This window comes from Lynx rufus, unplaced genomic scaffold, assembly GCF_022079265.1.
Source record: "Lynx rufus isolate CCGP_SWC_20201006 ecotype Redwood Valley unplaced genomic scaffold, mLynRuf1.p SCAF_3, whole genome shotgun sequence".
NCBI classification, from domain to species: domain Eukaryota; kingdom Metazoa; phylum Chordata; class Mammalia; order Carnivora; family Felidae; genus Lynx; species Lynx rufus.
Window position 1 is genome coordinate 143,163,580 of NW_025814845.1, and position 17,700 is coordinate 143,181,279.

The 17,700-nt window shown below is 38.6% G+C and overlaps 1 protein-coding gene across 2 annotated transcripts in view; it reads left to right on the forward strand.

The window, feature by feature from the left end:
* PALLD (palladin, cytoskeletal associated protein) overlaps nucleotides 1-17,700 on the forward strand; it is a 397,361-nt gene that overhangs the window by 367,178 nt on the left and 12,483 nt on the right. Inside the window, exons 11-15 of one of the 2 annotated variants that reach the window (XM_047091561.1) lie at nucleotides 1,338-1,473; nucleotides 5,134-5,232; nucleotides 6,212-6,262; nucleotides 7,407-7,628; nucleotides 11,544-11,693. In XM_047091561.1, the coding sequence (XP_046947517.1) occupies nucleotides 1,338-1,473; nucleotides 5,134-5,232; nucleotides 6,212-6,262; nucleotides 7,407-7,628; nucleotides 11,544-11,693 (658 nt within the window). The remainder of the gene's footprint in view (nucleotides 1-1,337; nucleotides 1,474-5,133; nucleotides 5,233-6,211; nucleotides 6,263-7,406; nucleotides 7,629-11,543; nucleotides 11,694-17,700) is intronic. The other variant, XM_047091562.1, reaches the window with a different exon arrangement.

Below are 17,700 nucleotides of genomic sequence, written 5' to 3' on the forward strand. Positions count from 1 at the left end.
CTAGTATCTTTGAAGGTTCCCTACATGACCCTCCCCAGTCGTATCCACAACTATCCCTAGAAGATAACACTACCCTGAATTTCAGAGTTAATCCTTCTCTTAATAGTTTATATATGTATGTTTCCCTAAGTTTATATCTCAAACTTTTTTATGAATCAGAATCACCTGGAGGGCTTGTTAAGACACAGATTGCTGGACCCTAACCCCTAGGTTTCTGACTCAGCAGGTGTGGAGTGAGTCCAAAAATCTGCATTTCTAACAGTTTCTCAGGTGATGCGGAAGCTGCTGGCCAGGGACCACCCTTTGAGAACCCCTACCTTGGCAGAAGACTGCTTAGCTTTTTGCCTGTTTATAATTGGAAGCATATTTTATGTATTCTTCAACTTGGCTTTGTTTTAGCTTAGCATTATGTTTTTGAGATTCATCTTTGGTGATAGGGTAGCTATGAGTCCTTCGTTTTCACTATTGTATAGTATTCCCTTTCTCTTGCATCTTTACTCACAGCCCTGTGAGGGCAAAGGAAGAGAAGTGGGAAGCAAATTGCTTACAGCACCAACAAAAGCAATACCACACCCATCAAGCATCCAGCCCCAGCGACCCCTGGCTCACATGTTCCGACGTTGTTGCTGCCCTTGGAAAGAAACATTCTGAGGTGTCACCTGAGAGCCCTAGGCTTTCCAGGGGGTTTAGGAGGCTTGGGGAGTACCCTGCAGAGCGGGGCCTGCAGACCTTCCAGGGCCCGTTAGTATAAAATAGACCTTTTATAACATTGACCTCCTCTAATCAAATCAGGATAGAAGGGAAGGTAACAAACGATATTTGCTTAGAATGAGCTAGACACTTTGTTGAATAAGTTGATTACAAAGGGTCAGAAGGACTGAACTTCTGAAAGTATGAAAGAAATATGTTCTCTTTGAACTCTTCTCAACAGCCCTATATGGCATATATTTTTATATTGTTTATAAAACATGTTAAGAAACTAATCCAAAGTCACAAACCTAATTCAAGGCAGAGCCAGATTTTAAACCTGTGATTACAAATCGTTGTCTTTTCACTTTACGTTGCTGCCTCCCTGGGACTGAAACACAGGCCTGCCCTATCCTTGGCATGTATCTGACCACCTGAGACACACTCCCTAAGGCATTTCCACTTTCTCTGAAAGCTGGTTCCAATTAGTGTTACCTGAACACTGCAAGCAGCTTTCATGGTTCCTTCCATAATTAGTTGGAATAGATGTAACATTAGAAAAGAGTGGGATACATTGATACATTGTACTCTCTTTGTTGAACTTGAATGCCTGACAACTGACCATATTGTCTTGTGCTTTTGTCCTACAGGGGATTTCCAAAGAAAGTCAATAGAACCGCTAGAATAGCTTCTGATGAGGAGATTCAAGGCACAAAGGATGCTGTCATTCAAGACCTGGAACGAAAACTTCGCTTCAAGGAGGACCTCCTGAACAATGGCCAGCCGGTATGGAGAGACAGATTTGGGGCTTGTACTTGGAATATTAGCTACCCACATCAGAGAGCTCTTCCCTGACTTAGGTTCTTGCAATCTGTCCATGAAATGATTTCATTACCCCTAAACCTCAGTGTTCTTCTTAGCATTATGGCTGAATCTGGGGGAAAGGGAGGAAAGTAGAAAGGCTTCCCTCTACTCAGCCTTCACTGTTTCCTCCTATTCATGAAAAACATTCTGGGAGTGAAGATAGCAAGTTGGAGATAAAGAGGAAAGGCTGATTTTAAGGTGGGGAGTAAAACAAAGGAGGAATTGCAACATTACAAAGAAAAAGGAACAGACCTGGGCTGGGTAGGAGGGGGAAGGCATGCTCTGGAATGATTTGTATCTACCAAAAGGAGAATCTGGATTCTAAGACATGTACTGCTTCTACAGAAAAACTATCTTCACTAAGGAAACAACCCCTGAAGTCCAGGACTGTCCTACTAGACCATAAATAGATAATGATTCAGTAATGAAGGAGTAATGCTTGTTCTACAATATTGTTCTAGTTTGTCAAAGCCAGACAACTAAACTCAAGAGAAAAAAAAAAAAGAATTACATTTTAAGGGGGCAGAATTGTAGAGCAGGTTTAGTATAGTATCTGTACGGTAGATTTGGGGCACCTGGGTGGCTCAGTCAGTTAAGCATTCGACTTCTGGTCATGATCTCACAGCTCATGAGTTCGAGCCCTGCATCAGGCTCTATGCTTACAGCTCAGAACCTGGAGCCTACTTCCAGATTCTGTGTCTCCTCTCTCTGCCCCACCCCCACTCATGCTCTTTCTCTGTCTCTCAAAAATGAATAAACATTAAAAAAAATTAAAGATAGATAGATAGATAGATAGATAATTCCTCCATTGGACTTAAATGTTTCCTCATCAGTTGTTTTTTTTTGTTTTTTATTGACCCTCCTCTTACCACATCCAGGTTATTTTTAAGGGGACAGGAAGAACAAGTCTCGCAAATAAGATTCCCCAGGTGAAGGAAAAGAGCCTTTTGTGGCTTTATTTTGGAATTGCCACTGGAAAAATTTGCCTGGCTCTTAAGTAGAAGAAAAGGGCCTCTTTGTATAAAATCTCCCTCTCAGATACCTTTTTCAGAGTAGAAAGCTCTCTATGTCAAATATGTTTTCCAGGAATTTTAATTATCTCACATTGATAAATAAAAATGTGAGAACAGACCATGTTTGATTAGAAAGGTGGAGGATGGAGGAGGGGTGCTGAATGCTGCTTTTAATTATTAGGGCATCCTAATCTGAGTTCAGGAAGATTAAAATTCTAATGAGATCTTGTGTTAGTCATTCATTTCATTGAGAATAGAAGATTTTCACAAAGGGGAAATATTTTTTCCCTGAAATAAGTAATTGCATGTGTAAATACACATACGCAGGAAGCTTTCCCTGCTCCGTCAATGAAAGCCTTTGAAAGATTAAAGCAAATACTTACAGGAACTTATTCAAGCCAGGTAAAGGCATTTCTCCAGTTTTTTGGGTTTTTCTGGACCTTTGTTTAAATATTCCTTATGGGCTAAGATTCTCTTGGTTAAAGAGTCTTAAGACTTCTATAGGCTGTGATATCATACTGTGTATATTATGTTATATATTTATATTTATTTGTTTAGCAGTGAATGACATTCACAAGTCCCATGGATTTCCACATTTGAGAGTTTAAAAGGACAACTTTTTCCTAGTGTTGCATATTATTCTGTTACTTATTTTTGTCCTCTGTAGACAGGGCTTGGATAGCCATATAGCCTAGTGGTTTAGAAACAAAACTGAAGTAAATCTGGCTTTTAATGGTAGCAAGTACATTGTGGGAAAGGAGTTAGTATCAATAGTTGATATTTCTGCTTATAAGAAACAGAGTGGAAAATATTCCACTCCTACCTTTGATATTGCTACAGCTCTCCATGAAAACATTAGAGGCATTTAAGAGAGCAGGTATTTAAAACTCCTTTTGAAAACTTGAATTCAATGATTCTTTAACAGATGTGAGAAAATTAAATAATAACATAGTGGCCTGAGACAGCCCATGCACGAAACACCTGCCTCTACCTCTTCTTGTCTTCTGCCTCTTCTTCAGTAAATGAAATAATTTGAACTTCGGGACTGTTTGTCATTTGGCACTGACTTGTTTCACTTCCCGGTTTCAGCTGGGACTAGAACCAGCAATTACTGGAAACTGTAAATTTATTCAACATATTTTCCTGATTAGAGAGTTTCCAATAGAATTTGCATCGATGTTCAGAAGTTTGGAAGCTTACTGAAATAACTTGTCTATTTTTTCTTTTAAGATTCCGTCTTACTAATTCTCTCTTTTGAATAAAACACTTGTTTGTAAAATGGCCTTCATGGGACAGAGGGTCTCTGAAAGTTCCTCCTAGAACTGTCAATTCTAAGGTTTTTTAGGACCAACACTCAAAAGCAGGAAACAGCCCACTGGACAGAACAAACACGTTGGCATAAGAACGGCCCCGCAAATATGTTTTGGCCGGATCCAGAGCACTGGCTGCTAGACGTGAAAACTTTACCACTTTCTCTGCCTGATGGGCAAGCAATCTGCATCTGAGTAGAATCTCGAATTGTGGAGATTAGCTTTGGCAAGTGTCCCTCACAGTCCTTTTGCTAATTCAGCCATGTGCAGTCATTCTCTGTGGACTATTATATTTGCCTACCTTCACCTGCCACACAGACAGCCTGGGAAGTGCCTTTAGAGGTGAGAACCCCGAAACAGAGAGGATCATCACTGCCAGCTGGTCTAAAATTCCTTATCAGAGGCTTGGAGCTGACCAGGCTGTTTTGAAGCTGTGGATGGTTATGAAAATAACCTTTCCTTAGAAAAATACTTTGCTATTTGAATATCTCTTTTTTCATATATTTACCATTAAAGATTGGTATATGACACATATTTCCTATGTGGTTTCTGCCTTGTTTGCTTATTATATTCACCTTAAATTTGTGCTGTATCAGTCAGTGGCTCTCAAAATTAGTTACCTCATATCCCAACACTATATTAAGCCACAAAGACCAGAAGGAGAGGTGACAGACTGAACAACTGAAGGAAGAGAAAGAAAGAGACTCCTTTTATATATAGGTATCTGAAGGTTGAGGGGAAAATAGTTACAGAAAATATCAAAACTCATTTTTTAAGATTCTTTTTCAGGGTGCCTGGGTGGTTTAGTCAGTTAAGCTCTGACTCTTGATTTCAGCTCAGGTCATGATCCCATGCTTTGTGGTTTCATGCCCCATGTCGGGCTCTGCGCTACTCATAGCATGGAACCTGCTTGGGATTCTGTCTCTCCCTCTCTCTGCCCCTCCCCTGCTCACATTTGCTCTCTCTCTCTCAAAATAAATAGATAAACTTTAAAAAGTGTTTGGGGCATGTGGGTGGCTTAGTGGGTTAAGCCCCAACTTGGTTCAGGTCATAATCTCATGGTTCGTGAGTTTGAGCCCCACGTTGGGCTCAGTGCTGACAGCTCTGGAGCCTGGAGCCTGCTTCAGATTTGGTCTCTCTGTCTCTCTGTCTCTCTCAATTCAGTTTAAAAAAAATGAATAAATAAAATTCTTTTTCATCAGGCAGTATATAATTATGACTTTTCTAATTTTGTCTTTTTTGTGACTTACTTTGTTTAGAGGTTAACATATGAAGAAAGAATGGCTCGTCGATTACTAGGTGCTGACAGTGCAACTGTTTTTAATATTCAGGAGCCAGAAGAGGAAACAGCTAATCAGGTACTGTGTTCATCTGGACTTTTTTTTTTTTTTACGTTTATTCATTTTTGAAAGACAGCACAAGCAGGGGTGGGGCAGAGAAAGAGGGGGACACAGAGTCCGAAGCAGGCTCCAGGCTCTGAGCTGTCAGCACAGAGCCCGACGCGGGGCTCGAGCTCACGAAACGTGAGATCATGACCTGAGCTGAAGTCGGACGCTTAACCAACTGAGCCACCCAGGCACCCCCATCTGGACTTTTTAGAAAAATAATAATTATTCTGTTCCCTTTCCCCATAGTCTTCATGGCCACTATTCTTGGGGCCAATTCTGTAGGAAGTAGAGGGCAAGTCAAAGAAAAGCAGTATTAACATCATCAATCAAGGTCATAGCTAATATTTATTGAGCACATACCATGTGCCAAACAGTGTGTTAAGTGACTGCTAGAGTTACTGCAGTCAGTGATAACTGTTCTTTTTATCTTCCTGTTGATCACTTTATTCTCCTTTCAAGTATCTTTCTGTTTTTGCTGTCCTGTGCTTTCATGCAAAATCCTTTTGTGTGGAGAAACATATTTCACTGAAATTATTTGAAACAGCCGGTGAATATTTAGTCAAAGTAAACTATTTATTTATAGAAAAATTATGTCTTTATTTTCCTTCACATATACATTTATACGTCACTAATCAGCAGAAAACCTAAAATGCTATTTTTGTTCCCCCCAAAAAAGTCACTGCATGGATTTGATGTAAGCTGTTTTATAATCTGCACTGTTTCTGCTTGGAGTTTCCAAATGTAGTCTCAAGATTAAAGAAGGCTTTTTAAAACCTGTTTAAATGATCAAGTCAACTCTTATAGATGTTAAAAAATGGATCTGCCTTTAATATCTGAAGATTTTTCTGTGTTAAATATTGCTACTGCAAAAATTTCACTTAAAACTAGATATCTTGCTAGATTCTTATTTCTGTCACTAGTCTTCACTTCTTTTTTTCTACCATTACAGGAAATTGGGTCTCCTCATGCTTCTGTAGGGAGTCCTCTGGATGGTCAAAAGGTTAATAAGCTTTTCACCTTTCTTCTCCTTCTGGTCTTTCACTGTATCTGTTATCTTGTGTTCTTTGTTTGCCTGCGTATCTATCTTTCCTGCCACATTAATATGACCAGTGTCTAAGATCAGATGAACAAAATTACTGCAGTGTGATTTTTGTCATACATTTACGAACTTGAATTTGCTTCTGTCACTAGTGGACACTCTGAACTGTGAATTGTTTCTCATTTGTTGTACCTTTCTAGGGATAAACGTGCCCATTCTTAAACTGATTCATTTGATAGTAATTAAAACAACTCATTTGCAGTTTTATTCATACTGTTGTATTTCTTCCCTCAAGACAGCAAACTTTTTTTAAAGGTTGAGTAACTTCTTTAAGGAAAACCTAGCTGAAACATCTTTTATTTATAATTAAATAGAGAGTATTTTCTAATGGGCTGCCTTGTGTTCACTGTGCTTTGTAAGCAAGAGAACTGTAGGGTCCACCTTGATCACCACAGGATGTTGATGGGCACTTTGTTTTTGTCTTTTTAATCACAGTTTTGACTAGACTGCCAATCCCATTTTTCTTTGAAACACTGGTGGAGAATAGTTCCTAATAGCTGCACAGCTGAGGAGGAGTTCAGAGGCTTTGTGGCCGAGGACTGTTATGAGTGAAAAGAGATGCCATTTTTCCCATTATTCATTTGATAAAATGCTATGTAATATTGCAGCTGTTGGCCACATGTACTGTTACCCTTCTGAAGAGCTGCACCACCCCCCCCACCCCCGCATCAGCTTTTACTCTACAGAAAGAAATCAGTGTTCCATCAGGTTTTACTCTTATGAACAGTTTGAGAATATAAAGCTGTTGCCTTTTTCTTTCTTTCCCCCTACCCCCCAAGAGACAAGAGAAATTCATCTTCATAGTTTTTTGGGGGAGGAGGATGATAAGACTTGAAGACAATTTGAAATATCATACATACTTACTTCCAGATGTTTTTTTGTTTTATATGGGACTGAGTTGGGCTCAGACTTGTTTTTAAGCTCCATGGTAAAAATATCACTGTCTTCTGAGTGCCTTATTGGAGGGGAGGGTAAGACTCATGAGACACACTGTACCACAAGAAACTGAGGTTGCTAACCTGACCTTTATTTTTACCTGATGTAGGAATACAAAGTCTCCAGCTGTGAACAGAGACTCATCAGTGAAATCGAGTACAGGCTAGAAAGGTCTCCTGTGGATGAATCAGGTGATGACGTCCAATATGGGGATGCACCTGTAGAAAATGGAGTGGCACCGTTCTTTGAGATGAAACTGAAACATTACAAGATCTTTGAGGGAATGCCTGTAACTTTCACATGCAGAGTGACTGGGAATCCAAAACCAAAGGTAAGCTAAAAACATGGCTTTTTAAGAGTCCTGTTTTCTGAGGAAGAATTAGGCTTCAAAAGTACAGCATGTATAATAGGAGGAAGAGATACAGACTACCTTTCTCAGTACCCATGATGTAAAATGTTTAAAGTACTATTAAGTTCAAGGCCTTCCTCAGGAGGCATTAGAAACCAGAAAGAGCAGAAGAAGGGTAGAGTTTAGGTTCGAAGAATAGAATAGGAGAATAACAATTAAATAATTGACAAGGAGCTTTTCATACACCTACATCATTTATTCCTCATGTGATATTATCAGTGTCACTCCCAAATTACTGATGACTGAACTACGCTCAGTGAGATTTAATCAACTTGCCCAAGGTCAGGGAGCTGGTGAGTGGCCAGGCTTGAACACGAACCCCATGCTGTGTACCATACAAAGAAATAAAGTTTACCATGGATTATAAAAACTTCAGATCTTTAATCTACTAAACCAAGCCTTCCTGTATTTATAAAGGGGCTAGAGGCCAGAATACTGTTGAGAAAGGATAATCAAAGGAACTTCTGACACTCAGGTGGTCTAGGCTGACCTAGATGGGAGCCCTCTTTCTACAGATGCATGGAAATGCTAGATAAAGCATTGCCCTGTCTCTAAAGGGAGACAAGAATAACTAACTTCTCACTAGACCAGAAAACAATGCACAGATTACACTTTTCCCTAGAACTTGGGAGAAAAGAATAAAAAAGATACCCATGAGAAACTGAAACTCCAAATTTACTTTAACACATGATATGGAGCCAAAAGCTGAGAAATTAATATGAAATTTAGTCCAGGATGGATTAAAATCCTTAAGTTTCTGGCAGAAGCAAGCAAAAACTGCCCTATAGAACATTCTCACAATTTGGGGCATATCAAACTTCTGTAGAGTAAGAGGGAGGAAAAAGAAATTCACAGTAAAAACTTACAGACCATAGGAGAAAATAAGCAACAATAAGGAGAATCAATAGCACAAGAAACAAGACAATAGAAGCTTAAGTATTGTGCAGTGTTGGGCAATCTTAAGCAAACTGTAAAATACCTGTGTTTAAAATGATTGAAACAATGTTAAAAGAAATAGAAACTTCAATGAAAAAAACAGGACAGTACCAAAGGCCAGGCAAATTTGTACAATAAGCATATAGAAGGGAAAATACACTCACTGAAATTAAAAGTTTAACAGTGGTGTCATAGAAAAAAGAGCAAAGAAAATAGCCTTAAAATTTTACATATGTATCCCCCTGCTAATAAAATGAGACTTTTAAAGTAAACTGTTGTTAGAGAAAACTTCTTTATTCTTGACATGATTTGGATAATTGCTGTGTATTCACAAATATGATATCCAATGCACATACTAAAAATAAATTTGCAGCTTATGAATGAAACTCAACAAGATATTGTTGTTTCCAAATATCTTAAGCTTCCAAAATATTCACAAATCCCTTGTTATTTTTAAATCTTACTCAAGGCTTAAGATCATTGCTTAAGTTCTAAGATCACCGATTCTTATTTTAAAAAACACCATGTCCACCAGAAAGATGACCTGTTGTTTTTAACATAATTTTGCATTTCTGGTATGAATTTCAATGTTTCACAGCTTTAAGGCTTAATTTTTTAAGAACGTTTTATTGTTAGATTTTCTTCTTCACCTTTCCTTCCTCCTTCCCCTTCCTTCCTCCTGTCCTCACTGCCGCTCTTTTTCTTCCCTCCCTATCAAAGTGTGGAATATTCAGCATGTTCCAAAAAATACATCCTTTCTTTTAGCTTATGCTTTTAAAAAAAAAAAATTCTGCCTTTTACATGCTTGTTCTGAGACATGAGAAGGTTGAAAGGCGTTTCTAGTTCACCCTGTTTTCATCTTGTATATCCTCCCCTTCCCTCTCCACCAACAGTCTTGGTAAAATTGTTGGACTGTTTCCTAATTCTCATTTGAAAGTTGTAGTCCAGATATAGCAGAGGTGAGGAATAGGATTAAAGGAAAGAAACAGTTCTGAAGAACTGGCATAGTGGCCAGAATGCAAAAGGAGGAAACTGTGTTCTAATCACAGCTTCTGGGTTCCATCAGAAATAATAAAACCACCAAGCAGAGAATGATAATTATGAAGTATCATGCTTTACATAATTTAATTTTTAAGACTGAGAGTTATTAGTCTAGTTGGTGATTCATCTTTAGTTCTGCGGATTAACAATACAGGCTGTAAATTTAGAGCTAATTGAAAAATGGGGGTTGGAAGAGTTACAGCAGTCAGATCCCGATTATTCATGCCCTTATTTAGTGCTATATATTTCTAGCCCGTCCTTTCTTAGAAATGTATGTTTTGGAAAGATTTTTCAGATTCAGAAGCTTTGATAGAGAGTTGAATTTGAATGCCAGTTGTGGTCTCAATGTGCATTCTGATTTACATTAAGGAAGAAGCTCATTTTAAAAACTGAAGGCTCTAAAGGAGGTTTCTTCTGTTAGGAATGAGTTAGGAAAGCTTGAGTTTGCAAGGAACACAGATGACAACAGAGAACTTGTTGTGGCTTTAGAGAGGGGGATTTGTTTAGTTCCCTAGCCAGAAGTCTGGAGGCGGGCTGATGGCAGGCGTTAGTTCTGCATCTAGGCCATGGTAGGGCTGCTGGCACTGTGATTCATCATGATGGCCCTGTGTCTCAACCGTCCAAAATAATAACTAAATCATGAGGGATCCGCCGGCCAGTGATTTTATTTAAAGATGACAAAAGGTAGGAGGACCTAGGGAAGAGGTAACTGGACCATTTTAAAATGTGTTATTTAGTCCAGATTTATTTTTACTTTATTCTTCACATTTAATTTTCTATCAAACCAAGTTAAAATATTATTGAAAATTATTGTAAGTTTAAATACTACTGTGTTTTTTCTTAACATAGTGGGGAGAACTGACAAACACTCAACTTTGAGCATATGCTCCTTGGCCCAGAATGAAAACAGTAGGCCTCCACCCACCACCAACCCTTAACTGTTGCTCACTCCTCACTGCCATTTTGTCTAACACAATTCAGTGGAATGGAGTAAGGAGTCTGTTATTGTTCTCTAAAATAACCTTTTTGGGGCACCTGGGTGGCTCAGTCAGTTAAGCATCCAACTTTGGCTCAGGTCATGATCTATCTCACAATTGAGTTCAAGCCCCGCGTTGGGCTCTGTGCTGATAGCTCAGAGCCTGGAGCTTGCTTCGGATTCTGTCTCCCTCTGTCTCAAAAATTAACATTAAAAAAAATTTTTTTAAATAAATAAAATAAAATACCTTTTTACCTTTACAAGTAATATTTTTAATTCAGTACATTTGAAAATAGAAGCAAAAATGGAAAATGCCTGTGAAGCCACCCCAGAAGTTATTACTGTCAACGTTCAATCTAGATCCCTCCAGATAAATAATATGTAAAAAAATATGTGAGTAATATGTGAATACCTACTTACATACATACTTTTTAAAGTATAAGGATGTATCATTTTTTAATTTTTTTTTAACGTTTATTATCGAGAGACAGAGACAGAGCGTGAGCAGGGGAGGGGCCAGAGGGAGAGGGAGACACAGAATCTGAAGCAGGCTGCAGGCTCTGAGCTGTCCGCACAGAGCCCGACGCAGGGCTCAAACTCACGAACCGCGAGATCATGACCTGAGCGGAAGTCGGACGCTTAACCGACTGAGCCACCCAGGCGCCCCAAGATATATCATTTTTAAAAACTAAAATAGAATTAAAACCTGTTTCTCATGTACTTTTTTCACTCAAAAATCAATTTCCTGTTCAGATGTTCTGTTTAACATTTTAACATGAAAACTCAGATCAGCTCTGCAGATCACACAGTTATTCCTTATCAGTCCCCCAAACAGAGTAATACTACACACATCCTTAATCTTTAATCATTGTTTCCTTTCACAGATCTATTGGTTTAAAGATGGAAAGCAGATCTCTCCAAAGAATGATCACTACACCATTCAAAGAGATCTTGACGGGACCTGCTCTCTCCATACCACAGCCTCCACCCTAGATGATGATGGCAATTACACAATTATGGCTGCAAACCCTCAGGTAAAGATTAAGGGTATAGGTCTGGCTTCAGTTCTGTGCATAGTGCTTACAGGCATTTACTTGAAGAAAGGAACTGTTTAATTAAAAAGGTGGAATCTTATTTCTTTGACTTGAAATGATTTTCCCAAATTTTACATCCATCTTGATTTCAGAAGATAGAAAAATTCTTTATTAGTATCTATTTCATCAGGTGTTTTTCACATGAGTAATTCCAGTGTAGACGTGCATTCTTTCCACCAATGTTACTGAGGGCCTCATAGGTACACTTATGCAGGTGATGGGGTTGCAGTGCTGGACAGAAGAAAGTCCTGAGATAGAAAGTAAGCCAGTAAACAAATACATAAATAATATAATTTCAGATGGGATTAAGTTCTATGAAGGAAAAAAAAAAGAAAAGTGTAGTGAGTGACATATATCAATAGGCTGTAGTAAAAATCCTCAAAAAAGTAAGATATTTAAAAGAAATACAGATACACTTAATTCACTGGAATTTAAGTCGTATATAAGTGTAGATAAATTATAATTTTGATAGCATCTACATATGGCATTCAGGATTATTTGTTTCCATCCAAATGTTTTCTCTTGTATTTGCCCTTAGATTTAGGGTCAAAAAACCAGCTGACTCCTTTAGAATTTAACAGGCAGCTACTGGTACCAAGTCCTCAGTTCAAGCCTGCAGATTCCTTTTTGAGTACTGTATATATTTGATACACTTTGCTGGGTACAGAGGATGCAAAAGTGAGTAAGGAGTGATTCTGTACCTTAAGACCTCCATGTGTGACAAGGTAATTTTACAAAGTCAGCAGAAGTCACTTTAAAAAAAAAAAAAAAAGAAGCTAAAATTAACAATTATAGAACTAATGAAGATTGTCCAGTTATGTTTTTTAAATCTCTGATCTATTTATATCATTCCATATTTCATTATTCCTTTAGAAAGAAACATGAAATGTTAGAAAATGATACAAATAATTTCAGCAAAGCTTATAGACCTCTAACAGTTTGTGCAATGTTTGTCCTAATATTACCTTGTCATATAAACATCTGTTTCTGCAATACTACTAAGATTAGAATGGAACTCGAATTCTCCACAAATCAGGTTGTGAGGGAGCACAGCCAACTTCACTGTCACAGTTTCCATGGTAAATATGCACTTTGTCCAGGTTCCAATTTTTCAATCGGTGAATACACGACCATCACCTTGAAAAATAGTCAAAAGCGCAACTCTTACTGAAAGTTACATTTTAATACTTATTTGTGTTCATATTTGGAGGATTTGAGGGAACAGAAGTGCAACTTGCTTTTTTTTTCTTACTGTATTTTCAGTATGTTTCCTTGAATATTATTAACAAATTTCAATTCTCAATTTTCTGCCTTTAATTAAAATAATAGAGAACTCCACAAAATCCAAACTTTTTCTTCATGCTGGGTCCTTTGTTCCTCTGTCCCCTAGAAAGCCTGGGATATATTATGGAGATCGAATTAACTGTGTTCCAGCACTCCCCAGTGCTGGTCCCGATGTTAATTTTGAGGCATTTTTCCTAGCGAGTGTTTTAAACTGTTACTGGAGTCAGCGGTTTTATAGAACAAAGAACATAAATGTAAAATTGCAATTATGAGTCTGCTTCTAGTCTTCTTCAAAATTATACTAACCTAGTTTTACATATGGAAAAGTTCTAAACGGGGAAGGACTTGCTGCTCATGGCCAATGGCAGGGTGCAGAGTTGGAGACTGCGTGCCAGCCTCTGAGCATTTAAACTACTGACAAACTAGTTGAAGTCATTCGATATCTATTGAAGTCATTAGATACAGGAGGGCTGCTGAAGATCCCCTTTGTAATACAGAAGAGGAGGAAGGGAAAGAAATAATACCACAAAGGCCAGAAATATCGGACAGGGTTGATGCTACCGAAGAGCCTAAATGGTGTCATTCAAGGGTTAAGAGCATGAACTCTGGCATCAGACAGATCTGAGTTGAATTTCTATCTCTGCCACTCCCCACCCATGTGACCTTTAGCAAGTGGCATAATTTCTCTGTGCCTATTTCCTCTTCTGTGAAATAAGAGTAATAATATGGATTTAAATAATATACTTGGTTTACCTGGCATATAATATGCTTTCGGTAAAAGCTAGTTATTGTCATTATTTTAATTCAAAGACACTAATAACCCTGTCTTAAAGCAGCAGCCCTAAACGTTGGCAGGAGCCTGTGGAATCAGGATGTGAAGGATCAGTTCTGTTTCTAGATACTCCCCTACAGAACTGTTAGAGAGTAGGCAAGTCAGTTCAGGATGGAATTTCTACCCAACATGTTGCTGGTGTGTGGTCTTCTGACCTCCTGGCTTCTCCTCCTTACCATCCCCATGGGAAAGGAGTCAGGCAGCAGATGTGACCGTGCCACAACTGCCACAGCTGTGGGCTTGGGTGGAGGGAGCTGGGAGCAGGAGACCGGCCACACCCACAGCACAGCTGACGGGAGCCACACAGGAAGCTGGGAAGTGGCTGTGCTCCCAGCACGCTCAGGGCCCTCATCTCAGTCCCTAGCCCCCAGCAAATTCTGCTGCTTTAACCAAGCCCCGGGGTAAGCCCCTCCGTTAACTCTCTCTCAATCTCGGCCTCTACCCTTTGAAGAGGAGACAAAGGAATGAGAAGTGCACCAGTTTACATCAGGTTGCCAAAAGCCCAGCCCTTCTAACAGAATTCCCATCTCACCTGGGATTTCAGCAAACAGTAATGTGACTGCCCTGGCTCTGTCAGAGGGAGCAAAAGATTCAAAGAGCTCCGAGGCCACAGTAACCAGAGCACTTCCTGATACCAAGAATTCCAACTACCTCCCAGTGTGAGTTGATCCACCCAGTATTCTAACTTAAAGAGGGTGAGGCTAAATTAAGTCTCCTTTTCTACCTAAGGACCAGGGGCAGGCATAGGAGGGGGAACTTGTGAAGAGAATCTGAGGAAATCCTAAAAGTGGGCACGCAGGCCTCAGATTGAAATTGCTGTGAGAGAATTTTTAGATTTAGGGTACTTGGTATTACACGCCTTCCAAGTCTCAGCATGTTGCCTGGTTGATTTTAGTTTCGAGAGTAAAACTCCTTTCCTCTCCTGGCGTCTTCAATACCAAGCAAGTATGTGCAAATATGCCACATGTAGGTTTTGTGAGTTATCACCTAGAAATTGGAACAAACTCTACCATTCATTAGAAGGACAAAGAGGTATTTAAACCATGACAAACAGCAGACCATTATCATTTGTTGCTATAGGAATACCATAATAGAAATGTTTAACAGCGTTTTATTTCATCTCTACTTTATAACATCTTTTATTGTATATTAAAGTATTTTGCCATTTTGTAATTGATTTAAAAGAAGCATGATAATAAGGCACTGGAAAACATTTACAGAGTCAAAGCTGAATTTTTCAGGATACATTAATCATGAAGGCATAACATATAGTCAAAAGAAAACTTAAGTTGATTCCCCAATTCCTTGATGCCATTTAGTTACCTTAAACTTTTTTTTCACATTTTAAAAGCATTCAGTTTGAAAGGGAGACAGCTCCTTCTATTTTTTTCTGGTACACTGGACTGTACATGACGTGGAATGACCAAGGGAAAGAGGAAAAGGCTGGCCTGGAAAAATGAGTTCAGTAATGAAACACAGACGGCAGGGCTTTCCTGAGCAGTGGAAAATAATTACACAAAGCAGCCGGGAGAAAGGGTGAGAACCAAGGAAAGAGAGAAATACTAAAGGTTAGCAGAATATTTTATAGAATATTTTTCCACCTGGGTTAATCTTTGGGGAATAAGAAACACGTTAGATATTATTGACTGCATCCAAATTCTACTTGGGATGGAACCCACAGCTCCAAGCACATACTGGACTGTGTATCACACGCCATGTATGCGGCTCTGGCAATTCATGAGAGACCAAAGCAGTCACATAGTTTAGTGAAACAATGAGTGATTGTGCGGTGCTACACCAAACATAATGCCAAAATGAGGATCGCACACTCAGTTTAAGACGCAAGTAAATCTAAACATGAATGTTTTACTTTTTGTTGTGTTGCTAAGTTACGCTGTGTTGCGCTTGGAGTTTGGAAGGGCTGTTTTGCAATTTGATGTTTCCTCAAGTTGCATTATGTATACAAGTGGCAAGCTTATATAAAGACCTATGTGCCACAGTTAAATTTCATAAGCTAGGAAATATAAATGTTATTTCCATATTATACAAATAATTGGCTTTGCGTGAGGCATGAATAATCTTTACAAGCTGAATGTTTAATACATAATCACTTTAAGAATTCAAGCTTATTACTTGTTCTATAGCTTTAAACTCTGTGGATTTGTTTGGAATAGAAAAGTAACACACAGCTGAATTAAATTTAAGAAGTTGGTTTGCTTGTGTTTTGTTTTAGCATTATAAGGTTTCCTGGCTCATTTCAAACTTTAAACATTCACTTCCATTACTCCTTCATGTGTTAATAATAAAGTAGATAGAAATGAGAAAGTTAAAAGCAAATACAGCAGCATTAATGTCCATCAGAGCCCAAGGATTACTGGGGTTCATTTGCACATTAATATGATTAAAATTTTGTATGACCTTCATAAATAAGATGGTCAGACTTAAAAATCTGAACTTTCAATTGCATACACCAGAGGCATCCTTTCAACAGTGTTACAGTGAATTCTGGGATCTTTTTTCTAACTAAAAATATCAAAATTATACAGCTTATGAGTTTGGGTGCTTTCTAATTTTTTTAAATGCTTATTTATTTTTGAGAGAGAGAGAGTGACAGAGCATGAGCAGAGAGGGGCAGAGAGAGAAGGAGACACAGAATCTGAAGCAAGCTCCAGGCTCTAGGCTCTGAGCTGTCGGCACAGATCCCCAATGCGGGGCTCGAACTCATGAGCTGTGAGATCATGACCTGAGCCGAAGTCGGATGCTGAATCAACTGAGCCACCCAGGCACCCCTGGATGCTTTCTAAATGCTCCTGGTCATTTACTGATTAGTAATATGTATTTAGCCAATAATACTGTATTATCAAACTAACAATTCTGCTTCCTGAAGGTCATGACTTCCCCTTTTATGTTCAGAAGTGAAAGATGGTGTAGGAGTTAAAAACGTGACAAATGGTGACATATTCCTTTTTCTTAAATTTGGGTAGTTAGGAAGATACTCTGTGGCACTATTTGTGTATATGGTTCTAAGCAGTAGTGTAGAAATCTTGAAAACACTGTAGAAATGTGTAATCTTGACAAAGCAGTATACCAACCTGTTGTTATTTTTTGGAGATGGAAGAAGAGGCAGGGTTTATCCTAAGTGGAGTCTAGTGGTTAGAGTTGAGTAGGACAACTTTTATCTCATACCTCAAATGCAGCCATTACATAAATACAGTGACTATACCAGTGTGTTTGGCACCTTTCAAACAACAGCATAAGTTTTTCCTTTGGAGTAAATTATATCCTAATACCGAAAGAGAGAAAGAAAGAGAAAGAGAGAGAAGGAAAGAAGAAAGAAAACCTGTTGCATATGAAAAAATAATTTTTTTTGAAAAGAAAATGTTTTTAAAACAATTCTAAGGGATGCTTCATGTCCATCTGGTTGTTATTATAATTATATCCATATTCAGTGCTATAATAATTTAACATTTTGAGTGTTTACTGTGTGCAAAACATAATACTAAGTACTTTACGCCTACTAACTCATTTAATCTTCATAAGAACCCCTGCAGGATTGATTAACTATATGGTCCTACTTTATCGATGAGGAAACTCAGGAGGTTAAATTACCTGCCTAAAGTCACTCAATTATAAGGGACAGAACTGGTTTATAAACCTAGACTGACTCCAGAGCTAAGGAGTGTCATACAAAGGTGTCTGAGGCTCATCCCAGCATTAAGAGCACTGAGGGGCAGGGAAGACACTCACTAAAAGAGTTATTTTAAGGAATTAAAAAGGGGGGGGGGGTAAAAGCATACTCAGGCAAAGTATAACCACTTGGAAAAATTTACT